This window comes from Barbatula barbatula, assembly GCF_947034865.1.
Source record: "Barbatula barbatula genome assembly, chromosome: 4".
NCBI lineage: Eukaryota > Metazoa > Chordata > Actinopteri > Cypriniformes > Nemacheilidae > Barbatula > Barbatula barbatula.
In genome coordinates, this window is record NC_136768.1 from 25,158,337 (window position 1) to 25,183,506 (window position 25,170).

A 25,170-nucleotide genomic window follows, 5' to 3' on the forward strand; every position below is an offset into this window, starting at 1 on the left:
TCATTGTTTTTTCGAACATTTCACAACTGTGCTTTCGGTCTTTCGTGGGAAAGCTCCATATAACTGTGTTTCTCTAAATGTATATACAGCATTTTTTCTTTTAAACGTATCTAACCCTATCTCTCCAGGGTGTTTCATGTTTATGACCTGAGATGCTGGAATAGAAGCAGGGTTGGACCTGAACAACGACCAGGTAAGTCCAAATCTCTAAAAAGATCAAGGAAAAATCCAAGTCCAAGGCTTTATTATAGTTGTCACCCAATGGGACACCTTTATGAGTAACATTGAGTGTCCTGAAAAGAGTACATGATTACAGAAATCAAAGAATCCATTAAAAACGAAGAGAGGTATTACGTGGGTAAATATATTTGAACCACCAAATATTTACATCTGCTCTGAGCCACAAGTATGTTGAAATCCTTCGATTCAAACTCTCGTGGCGATGTTGATGAAATTGGCCTTTAATAGTTATCATTAATCGTAATAACGGGTGTCTTCGTCAACTTTAATGATATCATTGTGATACAGAACATTTTTCATGCATTCATTCAAAAATACAAACAGTAAAATATGCAGTAAATAAATGGCACGTGGGCCGTTTAGTGTAGCTTATTTTAAACGTTGACCACAGGATGCGCAGCTGAACAATGATAATACAACATTTCCTAGTCCTGTGTCTCGATCAGCCCTCTTGTTCCCGGGGGCGTGTTTATGATTTTGGGGACCCTAAGCAAAGTCAGTTATATCGAGTAGCCCTGCGCAAGGAATTGTATGATATGTGTATATAACCTGGATTTATTTGACTTTGAACCGCATAACGGCACACAAAACTGTTTACGGTTTGGTATAAAAATAAACCTTTGTTTTGGAATCAAATATCTGATATGTCCGCTTCATGATTGTGTTTCTATGCCAGGGGCGGCACCACTACTCCAAGAATTGTGGGTACATTTTCGTACTTTAAAATCCAGTCACGGAAATTTTAGGGAACGGATAAGACAGGAGGGTGACATCAAAGTACCGCGAGAGTGATTAGAAAAACCAGAAAAGTTTTCCTTTCGAATCGCTCTTGTGGAACTTAGATGTCGGACCATGCGCCACGGCGCATTGTGGGAAGTTTGTGGAACGAATGACACGGCCCTTAAAATGTCTGACTCCCTGGTCTGTGCCCTGACTACTGAACAAGGGAGCTGATCAAGACAAAGCCTCTGTCTTTTTTAGTGATTCTTAGGCACAGATGCTAAAGATGGCGACCTTCTGATTGAGCTCCCGAAGAACATTTCTGGCTTCATCCTCCAGTCTGTCAAATTCCTCTGCTTTTATCGCAAGGGTTTGCTGGTTTACTTCGAAAGATCTCTCCAGCTCTAGATCACAGCGAGTCACAGAAACACGTGAAAGCAAATCCGTCGTTATTGAAGACACTTCATGAATAAAAGAATTGTATGTGTGTGCCGCATTTACCTCTTAGTCTCTGGAGTTTGTTGGTGGCATCTTCTAGTAAATCTTGTGCCTCCTGTCTGAGTTTCTCAGCCCTCAGACGTTCACCAAATATACCCTCACCGTTCTGCTTGAGCACACCACTCACCCGTGCATACTGGGGTTCCACAAGTGAGTCAAAGTCCTGCAAAACAAATATACAGGCTTATTTTCAGATATAGCGATACCAAATCCATTCTTCCACAAAAGGGAAATTCACATGATTAGTCTGGGTGAACCATTCCTTTAAAAGGAAGATTTAGACTTTAGTACCCGTTCAGTTCTCTCAACGTCTTCGTTGATGTGTTCAGCCTGTGTCTGAATGTCCTCGGCTTTGTTGGACGTCTCTTGTGTTTTCTTTCGAAGTTCATCCACTCCTCTTTCAAGATCCAAGAATCTCTGTGTGCTGGCGCTCAATTTGAACTCCGTCGTTTCAGTTTTAGATTGTACCTGCAAACGCACAGGTCAAGCTTAGATATCACAGAAACGCAAGCCGGTTACTAACATACTGAAACTGCATTGAAGAAAGCATGAAGGTATTATTATTCCAAATTTTTGCTTAAACGAACAAGAAATATTCACTTGAGGAACAATGTGACCAACACATTTATGTCTTTCACAGAAATGTTGTGCTGTTTTGGCATTGATCTGTTTTTTGAATGTTCATGTAATAATCAGAAATAGTCTTCACAGTATGTACACAGACAGGTATGAATACCTCAAACTGCATGTGCTATACATCAGAGGCCGGATTCACAAAACATTCTGCCACGTTTTCTCTTAAATTCGAATTTAAAGCGGTGATGCAACGGGGGGGTCATGCATTCTGACTTATTTACAATGTTAAACGTGCTGTCATCTCGTGCTTAACATGGTCCACTTGTCAAACAACTAGTTGGATGTATTACGTAGCATTTCTGTGCTCCATACACTCCCCCACATTCGTACAGGTTTCGCAAAGTTTTTTTCGAACGTGAATAATCGTTACGTAACAACTTTTCTTAGTCCCTTATTGGACAATTCTCCCGGAAAAGCACTCGGCACGCCCACGCATCAACCACGGAGAGCGGGAGAATGAGTGCACAAGTCACTTTCACTTGTTTGCAGGAGAGAGAGCAAGAGCGCTATGTTAGCGAAGTTCAGCCGTGTTGTTTGTTCGCTGTATTTGATGAATGTTATATAAACGGTGGATATAACGGCAGTTTTGGAGATCGTTTGAAACTGATAGATGGATCGGCGGTCCCAGAGCTAAACGAAGCCGGACATGAACCGCACGCGGTACGTGAGTTTGCTTCCTCTAGATAGTCAAGATCGATCGTCTTCCGGGGCCTCAGCCAAGGCCGGCGAGGAACTCGCTAAACCATCCGATCGGTATTAGCGACGGGAGGAGTATTCAAAGGGCAGGGACTTAATCGACCACTAGGAACATGCTTTAGTTCAGAAGCCCCTTTCAGAAATAATCGTACAGCCGTATCCGTCTTTTATAAATGTGAGCAAACTAAGTGACTCTGCGGATATTTGAAAGGTGTATTAGTATTCAGTAAGTACTCAAGATTAACATGAGATATACAGAGACTTTCCGAGATACAGTCACTTTAAGAAAAAAGTTAGGAATGTTATGTTTTCCAAAAAAAACATTCTTACACTTTTCTCAAGGTTGATCTCAAGAATCCAAATTCTCGAAACAAATCTTAAAATCTCAAAAGGTGAATTGTTAAATACGTGTATTTGGTCGTTTCACATGTGACGTGTATTTTTGACGTTTACTTGCCATTAAGGAATATTTATTTTGATATAATAATAAGGTCTACCTCCCTTACTTTAGTTTTCTTTATTATAGTGCTTTTTACATTATTCTGGGACATAATACTCGAATCGGAGAGAGTCACAAGTCTTATGCCGTAGTAACATACAAAAGTGTTATAATAAGTATATTTTTTAACGCTTGCTAACATATTAGGTAACATGCGATCGTAAATGCCTTTTAACACATCGCATGCTAATATACTGTATATAGGCTACATAAGAATGCGACGTGCTTGTTACACACATTTAGTTTATTGTATAAATAAACATATACAGTTACCCCACAAGCAAGCGAGTTAAATCATATTATTTTAATCTTACGACAAAAATGAAGATATTCGAGAATGTTAAGAACTGTTTGAGTTTGCTCATACACACATTCTTACGAACTTCCTATAATTGATCTTACGAAAGTTCTTATATAACATTTTCGTGAATCCGGCCCTAGGTTACTAACTGTTTATATGCCTACACTTAACTTAAATGATCCTAAAAGATTGACGGTAGTTAAAAGCCACGACTGTAGACTGTAGAAAAATGATAAACCCATAGAAAAGGTTGTAGACGTTTGCACCCCTTGTCAATTTAGGAATGAAAAGATTGTGATGTTTTATCAATTTTCTTTTACGCTTTGAAAAAGTGCCATGTGAAATGATCTAGCTATGTTCATCTGAGCCAAAATACTGTACCCGCGTGATGCAAAATCAAACTCATATGCATCACATACACACTCACAGCATTGATTTGATGTCTTGTGACGTTCATATCGCTCTCAACTTCCTTCATTGTCACATTGGCCGCCAACTGTGCTCGTACAGTATCCTCTAGAGTTTCCTTTATTTCATCAGCGGACCGTTTCAGAGCTGTGGCTGTCTCGCTGTACAACACAACACACATTTAAATGTTTAAAAATGCATTACAGTATATCGGTATATATGACAAGAGCATATTTAATTCGGTTGAAGTCACTGGAATTTCTCTGATATTTTTTATCTGTGTGTATCTAAACTATACAAATGGGTTTTAGGATTATGAACACTTAGTTTGATCCTTTTCCCAGACTTGCGTTCTTTAAGTATCTTAACTATATAATAACGTTTATTCATGTGACTAACTTTTACGGTACACTTTGAACTGTATAATCGCGAGCTTAAAAAACGTGTTATGAGACGTGATGTGGAAAGTATCGCTTGTGACCGAACTGTGTTTTTTATTTATAATAAATATGATCATTTATAGATCAACTTATGTACTATAAATGATACAATAATAGCAATTTATTTAAGCTGTAATTTTGTCAAATAAGTGTGAAAACATGATGTCATTGTATTTATTATAAAAGACAATGCAATTCGCTTTATCAAGACAATTTCTGATATTTAGAAATGAAATCAATTTCCATTATGCCATATTGTGTCATGATTCTGCCTTCTCTTGTCTTGGTTTTCTGGTCTAGAGGCAGAATCATGACGGACCCACGTGTTTTATGTGGAGAGAAACATATTATTGTCAATCAGGACATAATATGCGTTCTCTCCTGTCTCGTCATTTGGCCCCGCCCCTCTCGTTTCTAGTATAGCTTTCCTCCTGTGTCTCATTACCCACACCTGCCCATCGTTATATCCTTTGTTCGTCTCCCTATTTAAATCCCTTGTATTCTCTGTCCTGGGCTCGTTTGTCTTGTATACTTGTAAATGTTTCCTTGCGTGTACCTGTACCTTGGCTCGTGTTCATGTTCCCTTGTAGTTGGAAGTCTTTACTTTCTGTTTTTGTATTGTGCCTCCGTTCAGTTTTCCCCCCATTGTGGGTGTATTATTTGTAATTTGCAGCTTTTATTTAGTATTAAACTCTTTTACCCCGTATTGCTGCCTGCGCTTGGGTTCTTCTCACCACCTGTTCCGTGACAGAACAAACGAGCCAAGACAGAACCCAGCAGCAGCATGGACACTGGCCGGTCTAGCTTGGCCCGCCGCCTCTGCAGCCTTCGCCAGGGAAGTGAGACTGTGAATGATTATGTGGAGAGGTTCCTGGACATCGCAGGACAGGGCGTCTTCGGGGAGGAGGAGCTGGCGGTGCTGTTTAACACCGGTCTCAGAGAGCCACTCTCTCGATCGGAGATGAGGGCGATGAGGCCGTTGGACTTCGACGCTGTGTGGGATGCCGCCACAGGTCGTTCGTGGTCCACGACCTCATCGAACTCCTTTGACTCATCTCCGCTGGTTGCGATACCAGAGAGTGGTCCTCTGCAGATCAGGAATGTGGGCATCGCCACGCACCACTCCCCAACCTCTGCAGCCTCTCCACAACCGCCCAGTCTCACTGGCAAGCGAGGGAGACGGGAATCCTGGGGGTCCTCGTTTGAGACCTCCAATCCCGAGCCGCTCATCCCGTTCTCTTCATTCCTGCAGCCGGCCTCCAGGCGGAGGGCTCGGCTGAAGAAGAGGCAACGGAGGGCGGCTCGAAGGGTGGTCCCGTCGAGCCCGGTGGTCCCGTCAGTCCCGGGGGTCCCGTCAAGTCTGGTGGTCCCAGTGGTCCCGTCAAGTCCGGTGGTCCCGTCAAGTCCGGTGGTCCCGGTGGTCCCGTCAAGTCCGGTGGTCCCGTCAAGTCCGGTGGTCCCGTCAAGTCCGGTGGTCCCGGTGGTCTTCCAGCCGGCGTCAAGTCCGGCCTTCCAGCCAGTGTCTCAGCCCCAGCCGGCCTTCCAGCCGGCCTTCCAGCCGGCGTCTCAGCCCCAGCCGGTCTTCCAGCCGGCGTCAAGTCCTGCCCTGCCGGCCTTCCAGCCGGCCTTCCAGCCGGTGTCTCAGCCGGCCTTCCAACCGGCCTTCCAGTCGGTGTCTCAGCCGGCCTTCCAGCCGGTGTCTCAGCCGGCCTTCCAACCGGCCTTCCAGTCGGTGTCTCAGCGGGCCTTCCACCCGGCCTTCCAGCCGGTGTCTCAGCCGGCCTTCCAGCCGGCCTTCCAGCCGGCCTTCCAGCCGGCCTTCCAGCCGGCCTTCCAGCCGGCCTTTCAGCCGGCCTTTCAGCCGGCCTTTCAGCCGGCCTTTCAGCAGGCCTTTCAGCCGGCCTTTCAGCCGGTGTCACAGCAGGGGACTCCTAGAGCCTCTATGACTCCCCCTAAGACTGTTTCACCCAATCCATTCCCTTTTGGACTGCCCCCTAGGCACTCTTTGCCTCCACCCCCCCTCCCTTGTTTGTTATTTTTATTGTCTCACCCCAACCCTTCTGTTATTATTTCTTGTATGCCCCTAGTCATGTTTGCAATGTTTTGTTGGTTTATGTCTGTTACCCAGTCTGTCTTGTCTTGTTAGTTGCTCCCCTGGTGAACGCCAGGAGTCGTTCATTAAGGGGGGGGATTCTGTCATGATTCTGCCTTCTCTTGTCTTGGTTTTCTGGTCTAGAGGCAGAATCATGACGGACCCACGTGTTTTATGTGGAGAGAAACATATTATTGTCAATCAGGACATAATATGCGTTCTCTCCTGTCTCGTCATTTGGCCCCGCCCCTCTCGTTTCTAGTATAGCTTTCCTCCTGTGTCTCATTACCCACACCTGCCCATCGTTATATCCTTTGTTCGTCTCCCTATTTAAATCCCTTGTATTCTCTGTCCTGGGCTCGTTTGTCTTGTATACTTGTAAATGTTTCCTTGCGTGTACCTGTACCTTGGCTCGTGTTCATGTTCCCTTGTAGTTGGAAGTCTTTACTTTCTGTTTTTGTATTGTGCCTCCGTTCAGTTTTCCCCCCATTGTGGGTGTATTATTTGTAATTTGCAGCTTTTATTTAGTATTAAACTCTTTTACCCCGTATTGCTGCCTGCGCTTGGGTTCTTCTCACCACCTGTTCCGTGACATATTGTTTGCTGGAAATTATTAGATTAAAATAAAAAGTCACCCAAATACTGAATGTCTGTATGTTTTGCTCACTTGGCAGCCTGTGCTTGTTTCAGCAGCGTCTCGGCAGTGCGGGCGTGTTCTGCAGTCTGGGTCAGGATATCATCCACCTGGGTCAGTCTGGCCACATGGTCACGGATCTCTGTGGTCAGAGCTTTCAGTGCTCCGGATGACACCGGCAAACTCAGTTTCATCACCTCATCGGCGACTTCCTCTATACGCTTCGGATCTGTTGTATCTACACATACACACATTTCCCAATGAATTAGTGATACTTCACATAATGGTCAGGAGTCATAATCGATCGGTTGAACAGGTTTGGGTCACGCCACAGTGTTTTATGTAACAAATCGTACTTGTAAGGAAGTCTCGAATTTGCTGAATGAGGTCTCTGAGCTCATCATTGGTCTGTTGCGCTCGTGCTTTACTCTGATTGGCTCTCAGTGACGCATTCTGAGAGCTGATTTTGGCCTCATCCGCACGACCTCGAGCATCGGACACCTAAAAAACATGCATATATGTGCTTACATAAATTCTCATACATGCTTTAGAAATGATATCTTCAATATTAGCTTACTTTTATAAACACTTTCTTTAATACTATAGTTGGATCAAGCACAGGAAAGCACGAGAGATTTAAAAACACATCGAGTTAATTTGAATAGCTACCTCCTTGTTTAGATTGTCTACCGCTCTTAAAGCGTGTAGGATCTCTTGGTCAACGTTTTTGACTCTGTTCAAGGCCTCTTGGGATCGGGTCACTAATGTCTCACATTCTGTCCCCCCACACTGGGACACGCCTTCCTCGCTCGCACACCCCAGACCACCACAGTCGCCGCAACCGTCCGGACCCGGTGCACCTCCGCACACCTAAAACACACACGTAATATGAACTTAAAATCAAATGAAAACATTGAACTGAGAAAGAAGTAAAGTTATTTGGAAAAAACATATTGAAATGGTTAATTAAATACAATAAAATGAATTACAAATTAATTTTGATACAGGAATAATAACATTAACATTATAACCGATACACCGGAAAACATGTACATTTCTAGATGGACCTAAGAAACGTAACGCTGTTTAAACAACAATAAAACGTACAAATGAAAAGGAAGACAATACTAAATATCTCTGTTTATAAACCGCATTAATGTGCAGTGCAAGCGTTTAAACACAAACCTAGTTTTGTTGTTGTTGTTTTATTGTATTTTTATTTTGAAGTCGATTTTAAAATTATATTCTTAGCAATTTTGCTATTTCTCTTTCTCGTTTCATTATTTATTTTGTTGTGTTCTGTACGTTTACCTAGTTTTTATTTTACTTCCGGTTTAATCTTAATTTCTAGAGGCTCCTTCCAGTTTATTGCTAACATTTAAAGTTCTTCCTGAACATTCTGTCCTGTTAATGTTTAAAAAAGTGAATAGGTTTAGGGGCAAAAAGCTACGCTGTAAAAAAACAATGTAGTTTTTCTGTTGCTTTTTAAAATATTTTAATTGAAAAAATCTGTAATTTTACGTTAGTTTATTACATTTTTACAGCTTTTTCCTGTATTTTTCTAAAATACTGTCAAACCCCTGTAAAATGACAAAAAAAAGACTGCAAATAAACAGGGGACCATGTAATATTACGGGTTGTTTCTGGTGCCCCAGCTGTCCGAATACATTTTTACAGTGTTAGTCATTAAGCAGACGCTTTTATCCAAAGAGACTTGCAAAGACTTCGGGGAGCATGTCATAAATGAGCAATAGTACATTAGGTGTATTTTTCGAGATTTATCCCATTTATATTTCGAGATTTGACTCAAAAACATCTGCTGTAAAAAACATCGACTTACAAGGCGGCTTAGTTCTGAAAGATCTTTGGAGTCCAGATCCGATGTTAATTTCTCCATCCTCTGCGCATGCAGCTGATGTTTCAGGTTAAACTCTTTCTCTGTGGCGTCCAGTCTTGCGTTTGCGTCAGCCCGTAGCTGAGCAGACCGTTTCACTATACTGTCTGAATCGGATGCAGCTCGACTGGCGGTCAAATTCGCCTCTGAAGATTCCCTGTAATATTCTCTGATGCTGTCCATCGCACCTGCAGACAACATGAACAAGATTCAAGATTTCCTGTAGCCGTAAAGATGTATTTGTGTGTGTGTTTCATCTGTATGTATGATCATCTGCTCACCTCTGGGGTCTGAATGTTTCATGTTCAGGACCTGCTGCTCTTTGTCTCTGGAGGTCTCGTGTAGGTTCTGGGCATCCTCAGTAAGACTGTTCAGACTCTCCACGACCTTCTGTCGGTCGGCAGATATCTGCTCCAGATCTGATACTGATCGGTTCATAGATCCTTGCAAAAGTTGCGCCATCTCACTGGCATAAAGAGTAAAAACAATATTGTAAGTGCACATACTGTCAAATAAAGTTTGTGTTATGTGTGGATGTTGCATACCCGGCTTGCTGACGTAGACTCTGCGTGTGTCTCAGAGTTTGATGGATCTTGTCATCGTCCAGTATCTGTCCGAGCTGTTTGATCCCATCATCCAGACTTGATATTGTATCTTTATAAGGCGACGTCACGCCCGTGTCTTTCAACTCCTCTACCGTGTCCATCATCCTCTGTGTTTGATTGGTCAGCTCTCCCACGTTAGTGTCCCAGTCGCGAAAGCACTTGTGACACGGCTCGCACTGAGGGAAGGTCCCCACGTAGCCACGCCCACAGGAGTCACACCTTCGCCCGGACACACCCTCCATGCACGCGCATTCTCCAGACGTCTTATGACACTGTTGAGTGGCAATGCCTCGTGGGTCGCAGTTACATGCTGGAACGCAAACATATGCTCGAGTTAATAACTCGTAGTAAATTGCTTTGATTCCTTGGGTATACATATTTAGCATCATATTCTACATTACCATTTTTCATTTAAAATATTGTTATTTTTTATTTACTCTTATTCTTTCACAGTGAAATACGACTCTGTCTTGTTTTTAGGCTTTGTGATGTGACCGTACGAGTGTATTTGATTCTGTAGCTCTGTTCTGGGTTTGCTTTAGGAATTTTGTGGGATTCAGAGTAAAGCATATTTTTGCTTCCAAATTTCCCTTTACGTGAACAGCCTCAGTGCTAAAAGTTCACAAAAAAATCCGGCCAGGTCCTGGCCTATATGCATTTGTGACGGGCCCCCTCCGTCACCGCATTGCGCATTACTGGACATCGGTTGTTTACTCGGGTTCGTTATTTAAATGTTACCTAACGGCAGACCCCGAGGGAGCGAAAACTCCGAATCGCCAGAAAGAGGGAAAAAGTGATGCTCGTGTTTTTACACACGACGATTGAACGGCCTTAACATTTTTATTAAGAGCAGTTGTCAAACGTTAAAGGTGTCATGAATTAAGAAATACATTTTAACCTGTGCTTTTGTTATATATAAGCTCATCGTATTGAAAAAATCATCCTGTTAGTGTCGGAACTGAAAACGTCCTTGTTACAAAAATTTACTGAACGCTGGAATGTACCTAGATAGGTTAAACACCGCCCCCTCAGAACTTTTCTTCACTAGCCCCGCCCCCTTGGTTCGCGAATGACTTTAGCCATGTACACATAGTACTCGCTCCCGTATTTGTGATGATTGACATACTGGTAGCCACAGCGTCATATTTTTCGGCTAAAGATTCGTTTTGTCCGTCAGTTTAAACGAAACCGTGTTGTGTTTGTGAAAATGTAGTTCGGCAAAAGGCGGATTCCATCTTTCGTTCGTATGTAGCGTCCGAACTTCTTGTCACGTGTCTTACTCATGCCACTGAACCACTGGAGTAGAAACTTCATTTTCTTTCCGGGGGGACCCACCCACATGTGCCCATGGGTAGATCGGATCTGAGATCAATCATCTAGTCATTTTCTACATTAGACGGCATGAGTTAAAGGAGTTGGTGTATTCTAGACTCACCGTAGCAGTTGACCTCAGGATCGCCCCAAAATAGGTCTCTACACTCATCACATGTCCTGCCTCCAAAACCGGGCTTACACGAACACCGACCAGACAGCTTATGAAGAAAAGACAAACATAGAAAATAGTTTGTAGAGCCAACTGGCGGTTTATCTGTCTCGGGGCACATTAACAATTACATAACATGCCTCAGAATGGCATCTGACATGTTAAAATGTTCAAAACAGGTGTACGTGGAGTTTTATGCAAGTGTGTTCACACCAGGTCACAGGATGTACTATAGGAGTGTTCAGGGTGGCACTGGCAGGGTTGGCATCCTTTTCCACTGTTTATGTTCCATGTGTCGGGTGCACAGCGGTCACACTGCTGACCCTCTACGCCAGGTAGGCACTGGCACTGCCCGCTGACCCTGTCACAATCGCACAGACCGTCGGCACAGCTGCGTCCGGAAGTGCCCATGGGGTTGCACATACACACTTAATTCAGGATTATACAAAAAACAGGTTAAAAAACATACAGACGCTTAAAATCTCACAAACAAAAAAAAACATGCCACTCACTTCTGCAGTTCTGTGCCTGGGTGTCTCCATAGTAACCATGACTACAATACTGGCACGCATCACCGTCAGTGTGAGACAGGCATTTGAGACAGACGCCAGTGCGGGCATCACAAGATTCTGGGTCCTCCATGTTGATGTTTCCGTTACATTGACATGGACTGCACCGGCCACCTGGCACCTGAGGGTCACCATAGTAACCTGGAGCACATTCGTCACACCTAGACCCTAATGATCAGGAGCAAAAGTGGGATTTGTTTTACATGAATTTTATGAAATAGTAGGTTCATGTTGTTGATTTGCCCAGGAGACGCATTTACCTTTGTACCCTGAGCTACATACACACATCATTTGGAGAGAGTTGCGATTTTGGTAACAGCTCTCAGCGAACTGCCTGCCACTGATAGGTCCGTCAGGGCACATACAGGGCCGACATGGCTCCGATGAGCCAAGCAAAGCACTGCCGTGGTAACCCATTGCACATCTGGGGGAAAGGGTTTTGGGAAGTAAATGACATGTGGTCTTTGAGTCGTGTAGTTATTTAAAGCTGCAAATAGTAACTGTTGCCTCTCTTTTGCCCCCTTTGTTTGAATCTTAAATAGCAGGGTCCTTTACATTCTTATCTTTACATGAGTTAAAGTAAAATCATGGCAAACTGACATTTGGTGCAAGAACAAGTCCTTATAGATTATTTAAAGCTGAAATCAGGGTAAGAAGACAATTTTATGCTTTATAGGCACAATATGTATTTTCCGCTACTAGAGGTCGCAAAACAATAAACTTAAGGCGTAGCTTGATGATGCTGTAAAGAACGCGAAAGGATGGGAGTTGCCTTCAAGTGCCAATGAAAATCAACCTGACGGGACTTGCATATTTTGCAAAAGTATTACATATTGCGCCTTTAAATGGATGAGATGTGCGATTATGTCAATATGCGCTATGCTTTCTCACCTCTCACAATGATGGCCAGTGGTGTAGCCCCTACAGTCCAGACACTCGCCTGTACGCGGGTTGCACTGCTCGCTGTTTCCGTTACAGAAGCAGGGTTGGCACTGAGGGAAACCCCAGTGGTTGGGTTTACAGTGGGCACACTGGCGGCCATATGCCCCTGGCACACACAAACACTGCCCAGTGGTGGGGTGGCAGAAAGGGTTCTGAGAACCCAGCGGGTCACATTCACACGCTGCAAAGGAAGGGTTGAAAAGACACAATTTAACTGTGTTTCAGTGTTAATTATTAAATAAAAGTGACTGGAAATTATGTTAAGACTAAAAACCAAAACGATGTTATATTTTTGCATGTTCAGTGTGGTCCCTTTGCCTACAGCTTACTGGCTTTTTATCAACCAGGTTCCCGTTACCATCAAGGCCTGAGATGCCTTTCAAACATCTATTCTGGGCTTTCTATTTACAGTTTAACACATTTCGCCCGACTTTTCTATAGTTCTTGTACAATTTTTATTTTGATGTAGCATCAATATTTAAGTGTATATTTAGCTCAGGTCAATTTTGCGCTTTTATCATTCATCACAAAATCTCAGTGTATTGCAAATAGACAAGAGCTGTACCAAAAATTATTTTTTAATTATTTTCCAATAGTCACACTGTAACAAAAACTTTTTAATGTATTTTTAAAAATACGGTAAAAAACCATAAAATTACAGCAAAGGACCACAAGTTTACAAGAACAACAGGGGGAAAGTGTAATTTTACAGGGAAAACCTGTAATTTCAACAGTTTATTTCAGGCGCCCAGAAAATTTATTATTTCTTACAGTTAATTTTTTTAAAACGTTGAAAAACTATAAGATTATAGAACAAGACAACACACAACATGTACAAGAAAAATGGGGAAAACTATTTAATATATATCCTTTCATCTTATAATTTCACAGATGTTATATTTTTTATTTAAAAGCAAATCACAATTCTTTTACATTGTGTTCAAGTCATTCATTTAAAAATATCTTTGTATATTTATTTAGTTTTTGTTTCTTTTGTAAAGAAATAAATGATGGCACAGTATACTTTCTCCACATAACTAGTTTCAGATTCTTTCAGATATGCCTTCAGATCAAACGATTTTCACGGAAAAAGGTTTCAGTCATATGTTTGTTTGTATGTGCGGAGATCACTAACGTCTGCATCCTGAAGGTCCAAACAAGAAGGTTGCGGGAGCGCAGGTGTCACAGTTCCTGCCTGAAACATTGGGTCGACACTGGCACTGGCCACTGCTGGGGTCGCAAACAGAGCTCAGTGAACCGCCTGGGTCACATTTACATTCTGCCAGTAAAATGAAAAAGGATTGAGAGGAAGGGAAACCAAAAAACAGTGCTCCATTGTCAGTGTTGGTTTTTTACTCAAATGAATTTGCCCAGTGGAATTTAATGTTATTTTCCCAGAAACTGAGCTACATCATGGGGTCACTGAGCCCAGAGGTGGAGCTGCATAACAGGACACCAGAGGCAAAAATTGTGGAGAACCACACATCAATTATTGGCAGATAAATCGATATATGAGAGGAGATGGAAAAACAGATTAGACCGAATCAGGGTTCAAAACCACATTGTGATGTTCTAAAATAAACAAAGTCCAGTGACTGGAGGGCACACACAGGACCTTTATTTGTCATGTTAAATGAGTCATTGGATGCTACCTTTATCATTTCAATGTTCCCACTAATAAAGTAAAAAAGTAAAAGTGTTTTCTAAATTTGACTTTCTAAAAAAGAATAATTTATGAATTAAAAAAGGCTTTTTTGCCTAGACTAAATATATAGAACTAGAATTGGATTCTTGATCTGATTATCTTACCCAGAGCTTTATTGTGCATTAGCGCAGATATGCTGTGGATGTAGTCTCTACAAATATCCGTTATGGGGATTTTAACAACATTCTGGCTGCGTTCCATGCATCGGTACTTCTTAAACATCTCCCAGTTATCTTGCTGCTGGACTCCAGAAAACAGTTCCAGATCTTGCACCACTGGCAGCAGCGTTATCTATAGAGGTAAGAGGTCACACCGTTGTGTTGTGAGTCATGAATCACCGTGTGTGTATAAATGGTTTTGCTATGTTTATAGGGCTGATATTTTCAAGAAAGTCCTCATATGGAAGCCACATGACCAATGGACCTTGTAGAGACAAACGGTTACAAAATGGACGAAAGTAATAATCTACTGTGAAACACTGCTTTGAGGACATTTATAGTTGAATTCATAAATAAAGCAAAAACTGTTTTTATCTACAAGGATTGGGTAAGGGCTGTTGCATGGAATAACACTAAACAGTTTGGTCCAATGAAAGATGTTTTTGATGTGGTAGTTGTACGATGAGGTCTTTATTAAATAAAGAAGTCTTTCTCCATATTCCCATTCAAAACTATTTTTGTGGGTCTTGAGATAGATTATACCTGGAATGAAGGTTTGGGAGCCACCGGTAGGTTTAGTGTTAATGTGTATCAATATATGTACAGTACTTACTGAATCAATAAGTGTGTGAGGAGAGGAGTGATAACTGTATGACGAGTACAGTGGAAAGTTAAATTTCACAGTGTAGTTTTGACCCTTCTCCAAACACACTGGACTAGAAAGAACTACATATCTGGAAAATAAACACAACACACAAAAGCACTATCAATTACAAATGAGTCATAATGGTTGTCTGTAGTCAACGCGAATTCCAAAAACAGTATTTTCTTTTGAAACATAAAGTTGAGTGCTGTGTCTAAAATTATCCCAATTCCCTCGTTCACTACTCTCCACAGTATACTTGAAAGAGTAAATGAAAACGAGTGGGTGAATTTGGAAACCTCCTTCGGTCAAGAAGCACGAATTCATTCAGCGCAAGCTTCACAATGGTATGTTATTGGCTAGCCGTGAGTACAGACGGTATGCATGTGACATCACATTCCCACGTGAAAACACACGCCCCCTTGAGTACTAGGACACGTTCCCTTGAGTGGTAAAACACGCAGCAAAACGTCTGCTTTCAATATAGGAGGATCAAAGAAAGAGGGCCTGAAATGTAAAGCAACAACTTCCAAAGGAACCAGGTGCCTTGGACACTGATGTTGCACGGACCTTTGCTTGTTTTGGCGTGTTCATGTGGGAAAGTGACATCACATGCATACCGTCTGTACTCCGGCTAGCCAATAACAGTCCATTGTGAAGCTTGCACTGAACGAATTCAAGCTTCTTGGCCGAAGGAGGTTTCCAAATTCACCCACTCATTTTCATTTACTCTTTCAAGTATACTGTGAAGATGTGTAGAGTACTGAACGAGGGGATTGGGGTGATTTTAGACACAGCCCTCAACTTCTTGTTTCAAAAGAAAATATTGTTTTTGTGGTTCACAAAATTTGGTGGTTCACTTTGAATAAATGCACTCGATCACATCCGCATGAGTTTAAAAATGTCTGGCCCCTCAAATAGTGGCCCATATTACGGTATGGGGGGGATTATTAATAGCCAATTGCCGTTAAAGTTTAACCTAATTTCTCTACTTGCTATTTGATGCGAATGGTGGTAAAGGAAGGGGTGTATTTATTCAAGAAAGCCTCTGAATTAAAAGGATTGGACAAATCTGTAGTGCAGGATGAGTCATCAATATTTTGAGTGTATTTTCCCCCGCCCAAAAAAGAATGAAAATGTAAAATGCTTCAACTTTTGAGAGTACACTACTTTAAAGCTGACCTTAAAGCTAACACATCTGAACTAAAAGCCACAAAACTGATTTCATGGAGTCTTTAATGCAACACTTTACAACTATGTGGTTGATAAGCGCAATTGTCTGTTCCCAGTGTTGAAAACAATGTTGCGTATAAGTTTTCCCGTGGGCAGCGCAATGCACGTGAATTTATATACTAATCTGATGAAACCGGCGAATGCAGAAACATTGTTTGGAAACCATGTCGCTCTCTTCCGCAAGCAGGGGATGGGCGGGCTGTGTGAGACAACCCGAACACAGAACTTACAGAGTGTGGTTGTAGGCGCTATGAGGCTGCTCAGAAAGCAGCAGGAGCAGAATTCGTCCGGTTAAGGCCACGTTTACACGATGAAAAACGGAAAAGATCTCTTTTGGGTTTTCGAAAAGTTTCACTTACACACGACAACGTTATCAAAAAAATCTGCATTTACACAGATCCACAAAATTGACTAAAACGCTGTGTTACGCATGACACGCAAGTAGTTGGCGACATCCCTTTATAAAGAAAAATTACCAGAGTCCCTGACGATTGATTGACGGTTTATTGGAAGGCGGACTTCCGTCGCTAAAGAGAACATACAATACAGAGCGCTGCATTTCTCCTTATTCATTTACATTTACATTTTAAATTTATTCATTTGGCAGACGCTTTTATCCAAAGCGACTTACAAGTAGTTTTATACAGTGGCATATTACTGCAGAGCAATCAGGGGTAAGGTGCCTTCAGTCATGACCTGCTGGCACTGAGATTAGAACCGGCAACCTTCTGATCACAAAGTTTACACGGAAATGAGAACGCTGTGGTTTTTCAAGCTAGCACTTTGAAACCCATTTTCAAAAGTTTGCTTTATCACTCCCCAAAACAACGTTTCCGTGTAAACGGATAGCCAAATCGCATATATTGTTTTGCGTTTCACTTGAAAACGGTCTCGTGTAAACAGCCCCTAAGAGTGAAATAATTTTTAAGTCGAAAAAACTACAAAGTGTTGCTTTAAAGCTAAGTAGTTTACTAAGGCAACCCACCAAGTGAATTTTGCAAACACTTACATTTGTACACCCCTACTATACACTAAATACCAACTCACCTGGAGCCAGGATGCAGTGAAATGCTTTGCTCATCATTGTAAGTAGAAGTGCAGAGGGCTGATGGGTAACCAGCGTCGGGCCGCTCCACCGTCATCACTACTCGCTCCCATTCATCAGGCAACTACAAAAGAGAAACCAAACTTGTTTGTCACGTCAATGTATGTAGATAAGTAACTAATTCAGTTATATGTTGAATATTGTGTTTGTGTATTACCTGCGGTTCATAGCGGATCAGGAAATTGTATTGCATAGACCGCGGCAAATTGTAAATGTTGAACCTCAGCGTTTCGCCCTCCGGTACCTTTACAAATCCTGGACCAGTCCAGGTGGGCTTACGATCCACAGGTAAAGGTCGTTGAACCAATCTCACCCCCTGTGTGCAATAAACACATTCTTATATAAACTAATGTGCTTCTGTCGCTGTGTTAATGAAGTTAGCTGGTGTAATACATTATAATGTATTGACTTGCGCTAATATAGTGCGTAGAACTCAAATACCGGTCCGAATGATGCTTCCTCAGCTTCAAAAGTGTAGTGGTCCAGTCCTGCGAAATAGTACCCAGCGTGCACCTGGTCGCAACGCCTCCCAAACATGTGTTCCTTACATACGCACTGTCCTGTCTCTGGAAAACAACTATAAATGGGAGAAATGTGCTCTTAAATATTGACATTATTATTGACATTTCAGTTTATACTGTATATATATATAAAAACACAAGCTTACTTATTATTCAAAGCCCCGCCCATGTCACAGTCACATGGTCTGCAGCCGTCCATATCATTACTGAGACCCCAGTGCTTAGGCTGGATGTGAAAATAGTTACATTCAACACAAAGGTCTTCGTATTTTGATAGTATATAACATGTACATTATATAGTAATACATTGTCATTTTAAATGATTTATTCCCAGTAGGATCGCAGGCTATCGTCTAATGTTCTCTTACCAAACACTGGTCACAGTTTCGTCCCGTAACAAGACGTTTGCAGTAACAGCTTCCTGTCTCTGCATCACAGGGACCTCCCGCTGAGAGCGTGCCCAGTGGATTACAGCTGCAGGCTGGGGCCATAAACACAAGAGCGAAAGGAAAAGACAAACACAACTTTACTGTTAACTAACAGGAAGTGTTTTAAAGCCTCGGAAATAAATCAGATGTTTACTGACGCAGACATCCCAGTGGGTCATCACTGAGGCCGTAATGTCCCTTTTTGCAGTGGTCACAGCGCGCTCCTTCAACATGAGGTTTGCAGTGACACTGTCCAGCAATCATATCTTCCGTAACATCTGTAGCGCTGTCACACGAGCCTCTGTTCAGAGAGCCCACGGGGTCACAGTCACAAGCTAAACACAAACATCGAAGGGACAGTTCACCCTCTTATCTTTCGAACTTTCTGTCTTCAGCGGAACACAGAAGACGACATTTTTGAAAAACAGTAATAGTCCGGGCATTACTTTATTCTATGGACACAAAATCCAATGCAAGTCAACGGGTATCGCCAACACATTTCAATGCATCTTGTGTTCTGCTGAAGAAAAAAAGCTTCACTTGTTCTCAGACTGAGTCCAACATATGATAATGTCAGAAGATGTATACGTTATACAGACTTACGTTCACAGATGTTGGGGTCTCTGATGTCTCTGTCGGGGTGCTGGTAATAGAACGGTTTGCAGGTCTGACACCATTGGCCTTCTGTGTTGTGTAGACAATCATCGCACACACCTCCGCTTACGTTACCAGATGAATGATACACTGCCATGTCAAAATGACAGGAATACGAGTGACGGTTACACTCACATTCTGTGAGAGAGAAATAGAGGTAAGTGTGGCTCTACATCCATTAAACACGATCGATGTCAAGAATTCCTTTAATCCTACTGCTGAAAGGCTTTTACGTTTGTGAGATCCGTTTGTGTGTTTTTTGATAGTTTACAAAGTCTGTGCTGCATCACAAATCGTCCTTTTGGGATTATAATAAACGTTGAACCTTGAATATCTGACAATATTCACCGAAACGATGACTGGGATTTTATATAGGTGGTTTGGCAATGTTAGGACAGGATTTTACCGCTTAAAATAATTTACAAACTTAAAGGTGTCATCAATAGAAAGGTTGTGTGAGAGGTGTAGACAATTAAATGTTTATTTATTTTTAACGATGTAAATAATGTTTATAAAAATGAATAACAAATAAACAACAAAACCGGTTTTATGGTAGAATATTATAATGATATAATATTATTTACATTATTAAAAAAATAAAAAGATATCAAAATGAATAATAAATACAAACAAATAATAAACATAACATAACAACATCTAATTTCAACTATTTTTTTATCCGCATTTTTTTATTTGCGTTTGTCATACTCTTGCATGCGTTTGTGTTGCGGCCCTCTGCCGGCCTCCAGGGCAGATCTTGATAAATGTCCTCACACTTCTCACAGTTCAGTCCAGTAGTGTGGTGTTTACACACACAATGACCGTGAACCTGCACACAAAAACACACACGTTTTGGGTTTACATTTTTTGGGGGACTTTCCATAGATCAAATCATTTGCATACTATGCAAATTGTATATAGTATCTCCTCCCCCGACCCCTTTCTATGTTTATACATTTTCAGATGAACGTGAAATGAACACGTACACACACACACACACACAGTCAATGCCAAATGGATGACATCGCCTCGCTTTGTCGCCGAGTGTCGCTGGCGGTCTGAACGGGGCTTTACCGGTGAAGGAGAATTGCAAACTGCCCGATTGGTATAAAAACGTATAGTATTCCATTTGAGATGAAACTTCCCTACTAAAATCCATACACCACGTGGTTGAGTGCATAGTGCATACTATGTCATTTGGGACGCAGCTATTGTGTTTACTCACCATGCCCTCAACTCCTCCCTCATCGTCGAGTGGCGCACACTCGGATGCATGACCGTAACAGAAGCAGTTGCCACGGATGACCATGTCGTAGAGGGCGTAATAATATTTATCTCGCACCTCCTCTCGATCATCGAACAGATTATCCCCTAGAGTGTGTAACTTCGTCATCCGGATGCGCAGGTTCGTGATCTTTAATAGATCTACATTCAACGACCAAAAAAGAAAAACACAATATGCAACCAAATCAAACAATTTGGCACTCGGAAAAGCACATAAAAGATTCTAGCAAGGGCCACAATATTGATCCAGTAAAACACATTATACATATAATGCATAGGTTAATCTACCCATGTAAAATGTAAAGGATAATGCAATGTAAGTCGCTGTCAATATTTAATACATTTCTACGTGTAACGAAAGGGAAATAGTGCACGTCTCTTCTGCTTGTACTAATACGGTATGTATTTACTGTAAAGCTGCTTTGAAACGATGCACGATGTCAAACAAAAGAAAACATTGAACTGAACGTTCAACAAAGAAGTTCAGAAGACGTTATGATAATAACTTACTCTGGATATGCGGGTTGTACGGGTCAGGAATCACAAATGCAGGATCAAGTGCCCTGAAAATAACCTACACACAAGCGCATACAAACATTAACAGACATTTTTATATTTACTTAAATAAATGTCAAATAAATGCTATCAGGTACTGTACGCAGTCTTGTCACCTCTCCTTCCGTTGATGGCTCAATGTCAGAGTAACGGCTGTCACAAATGACATCATCCACTTTTCTAATTGGCCCCTGAGGGACATGCGGAAAGGAGTCTGCGCAGTTGTATGCATAGTACCGGTATACCTGCCAGCTCCTGCCAAAATCTGCCGAACGCTCAATCACCATAGCGGCGGGCCGAAAGCTCTGACGAACGATATAAATCGACAATTCATTTATTTATGAAACTATGTATAAAAATGTGCTTCCTATTATTACTTTAAAAGAAGCACTTCAGTCATGGCAACGGCATTCCATGAGAGAATATCCGTCTCACCTTAAAGGTCATGATGATGTGTGTGAAGTGGAATTCGGCCTCCAAGTCCAGCTGAATGGTCACATTTTCAACTCCTGATAGAGAAAAAAGGGATACGATTAGCTGAACTTAAATTTAGTATCTGTACCAAACTATTTTTCATTTCTAGATCGTTTGTGTTATGGGCGGGGCTTAAACATTTACTCATGTGTGAAAAGCGTGTTCGTATTTGTGTACTTGAAAGTATCTGGCATGGACAGTTTCCCAACCCGGAAATATCGAAGTCATTTCATGGGAAATCAAACGTCCCTTGATCTTTGGAAATGAAAGAGTTCAATGTACTTTGCAAATATACTTGATCTAAACGTTCTTCCGAGTCCAAACGCATTTTTCTCAATTGGCGAAACTGGCTTATTCTACTGTGATATGTCCGCATTAAGGTCGTAGCGTGCAAATTACGCACCTTGTAAAATAGTTACGAATTCCCACGAGATTGTGTTGGAAATTCACGGATGGGACAGTTATTGTGTAGGTTCTCCGCAAGAATTTGGTAATGTAACTTAGGTACAAAATACAGTAACTAATAGTTTGTGTTTTAACCATGTAACTCCCTAAATATAAGGATGTTAAGAATAGGATTTATAGTATTTAAATGATAGTATTAAAAACACGATGTCTGGAGTACTTCATGCTAAACTTAAATATTACTTCTAGTTCTTAAACGAGACCACTCACGATGGTTTTTGTTGGTGTGAATGTACATTACGTCTAATAAATATGGTAAAATGGCACATTTTGTGCAAACACATGTAGTTTATTTACTAAGTAAAAATTCTGCAATTGAAGTTTGACACAGTGCCAAATAAAGCATCCAAGTCAAATTTTCCCAGACGTGGTGATGGTATGGCACACCCCTGCATTCAGTCCATCAGTATATTCTAGAGACTGGTCACTAGGGAGAGAGCGGGCCAGCTGTTTCCCACGCCCAGCTGCTGTACTCATCTCAATACTTCCTGTTTGCTCGTCTCATAAATTACCAGTATCTCTCTCCCTATTTCTCTCAAATACAAGATTCCAGTGTTTGTCCGATGGAAATTTGGACTGATGAAATGAATAAAGTAAATGTGCTCATTATAAATACATTTCCTTGGAGAATCTCTAAATAGAGCTTATGTGTTATGATTCGGGTACGAATACACAGACTTACTTTTCTGAGACTGCCACCAGGTTTTAAGACGGTTGGGAGCAAACGCTGTCACCACGTTCTCAATAGTGTGGCTGTTGGGATCGGTGAACTCATTGTACATCTGTCGGGAATCGCATTCGAAACATTTCTTATCGTCCTGATGATGGACAGAGAGAGAAGGATGCAGATGTCAGATAAGTCTGTGAGAAAAGCTCAATCTTTGGGGGATTGGCGAAGTACATTCATGCATGAGGACGCCAGATGTTCTGGATATGCACCTGTTTTTCTCAAACTGCTTTCTTACTATCATAGACACGAACGTTCGCACATTAATACTCACAAATGAACTGTATGGCAAGTATCTCAAATAAACTGAACTAGCCAATATATGAAAAGATTCAGAAAACAGAACTCAGCTCTGTTCAAACTACAACATTCTTCAAAGTTTTGACGTTTGATATCCAAACTAATCTAAATTTTTCCAATGTGTGAATGGGTTAATGTGTTAGGGCAACATAGACATAGATCCCAGGCAGATTCTCTTTCGTTAGAGGATGGGCAACTCGGACAGTCTAAAGGGCAAAGCAGTGGCCCGAGGGGTCTGTATAATTTCTAATAGAGGGGCCTTCATCCATCCTCCTCCCACCACATGTTCTCCGCACAGACATGTGATTGTTTTTTAGACAGTGACTGTGAATGTGGGTGTAAAAAGAGAACATTGTTTTTCCCAACCAACAAGGACTATGATCAAATCGCTGTCTTCGGTTTGCATGCATTATATTACAAGAGGTGAGAAAAATAACTACTAAACACATTTTATATGCGTTGCTATAGTGTAGTACTTTCAAATCAAAACCGAATCTGAGTTACATTTGACCCCCAAATCAAAGGAAAGAAAATACAAATGGTGCGTTTATCAGGGAACATTTCAGCATAAAATACATAAAGTATAAATATTTATCTCTATAGTGTATAGAGGTGACACAATATCGCCATTAGACTCGATATATTTGATAGTCATTCAGCTAACAAGACAGTTGTTTAAATGCATACTTCGCCCATTTTTCAAAATGTCTTCTTTTGTGTCCAACAGAACAAACCCAAAAAGATAAAAGTATTTTTCCCACTATGGGAGTCAACGGGGGTCAAGATCAGCTTGGTTATAAGCATTCTTCCAAATATCTTTCTCTGTGTTCATCAGAACAAAGAAATGGACGCAGATTTGGAACAACTCGAAGGTGAGTAAATTATGACAGAATTTCGGGGTGAAGTACCCCTTTAAGTCGCATTACCTCCAAATGGCTCATGATGCAGAATGTCTCTGGCTCCTTCAGTCCGCAGGTGGAGGAGGCTGTAAGTCGATGTGCTCTCCCGATCAGCAGATCGCCCGTAGAGGGGTAACAGCTCCCCTCAGTACACTGATCATTGTGATCGGGAAATTGCGCCAGGGCGTGCAAACCAATAACTGTGAGACGCAATATAAATATCAGGACTAAAATGTAAAAACAAGCTGCAATTGTCATATTTTATTAAATCCACAATAGATCTTCAGATTCGCATACGGTGTGTTGAATTCAAAGAGACAACTCTCACAATAGCCCGATAACTTCTCTAAACTGTTATAATTGAAACAATGTGTGAGCTATGTATGTGCTGAAAGGATTTGGCTTCCGCTTACATCCGAGTCTCGCATGGGAACACTTATCAACATCTGGAAAAGCTTAATTTTCACTATAACACCAAATGTCAATGAATATATGAACCACCACATGGATGCTGGTGTTGCATCACATACCGTACAGTATTTTATTTATATTTGATATGCTGTTTACAAAAAGTACCCATGTAACAACTCTTTAAGCAAAAAACAGCTTTGAGCAGAAAATTCCAGTTTTTAAAACATATAAATATGTCAAACCCTTGAGTAACTAAGGACTTTGAGTACAAACATATTCGTAAACAACTCACATGTGGTAAGAGCTGCGATCCTGAGTGTCCACATTATTGCTCTGTTTTTCCAGGAGTGTTTTCCAGGAGACTCCAGGGCTGGAGAAGCGGATCACGCCCATGATATTGAACAACACTGATGTACGCATGCACTGCTCCGAACTCACGCAAATATGATGGGCGTGTCGAAAACTACGTGCGCTGCCTAGAAAGTACGTCGGGGCATCCAAGACGCGACCTTGCGTGCGAAACAGCTGGACGTAAAAACAGCTGGAGAGTGGATGAGAACGGATTACTTCAAGGACCCCGTGCTGCTTCGAAATCATGACGAATGTGAACATTACTAAACGAGAGAAAAAAAACTGCGTTTTCCCGTTAGTCACGAATTTTTAGAACGCCCCTTAACTGTTACTTATAGAGTTGCGTAGATGTTTACATTTTATATTCCACAAGTTCCTCTAAACCTGCTTTTTATTTTATGCAATTTAATGAATCTGGTTATCGGACGGTTTGATATTTTAATTATAATAAAACATCATTAGTTATGTCCAGAGCCGTTGAAAATGAGAGTTTCGACACTCGATATCGCCGCGCGTGATCACGTGGTTCGCGGAGCCTCAATGGTTTCAAACAAATCCGAGCTGTCAACCTATTAAAATGAATTTTAGCGAGTCTGATAA

At 41.5% G+C, this 25,170-nt stretch overlaps 1 protein-coding gene across 1 annotated transcript; it reads right to left on the reverse strand.

Moving 5' to 3' along the window:
- Window positions 1–205: 205 nt before the first annotated feature.
- On the reverse strand, window positions 206–24,650 carry lamb1b (laminin, beta 1b). The gene is made up of 33 exons (XM_079453998.1): window positions 24,512–24,650; window positions 23,836–24,008; window positions 22,565–22,700; window positions 21,379–21,452; window positions 21,060–21,248; window positions 20,899–20,962; window positions 20,330–20,529; window positions 19,813–19,933; window positions 19,054–19,242; window positions 18,609–18,785; window positions 18,391–18,503; window positions 18,169–18,248; window positions 17,943–18,078; window positions 17,659–17,817; window positions 17,444–17,565; window positions 15,134–15,254; window positions 14,467–14,653; window positions 13,793–13,936; window positions 12,607–12,838; window positions 11,976–12,139; window positions 11,659–11,883; window positions 11,360–11,574; window positions 11,099–11,195; window positions 9,604–9,973; window positions 9,340–9,524; window positions 9,005–9,246; window positions 7,834–8,034; window positions 7,521–7,665; window positions 7,198–7,402; window positions 4,018–4,159; window positions 1,750–1,926; window positions 1,462–1,621; window positions 206–1,364 (listed from the first exon to the last, which is right to left on the reverse strand). The coding sequence occupies exons 1-33, from the start codon at window positions 24,543–24,545 to the stop codon at window positions 1,228–1,230; spliced, it is 5,316 nt and encodes a 1,771-aa protein (XP_079310124.1). The 5' UTR covers window positions 24,546–24,650; the 3' UTR covers window positions 206–1,227.
- Window positions 24,651–25,170: the final 520 nt, after the last annotated feature.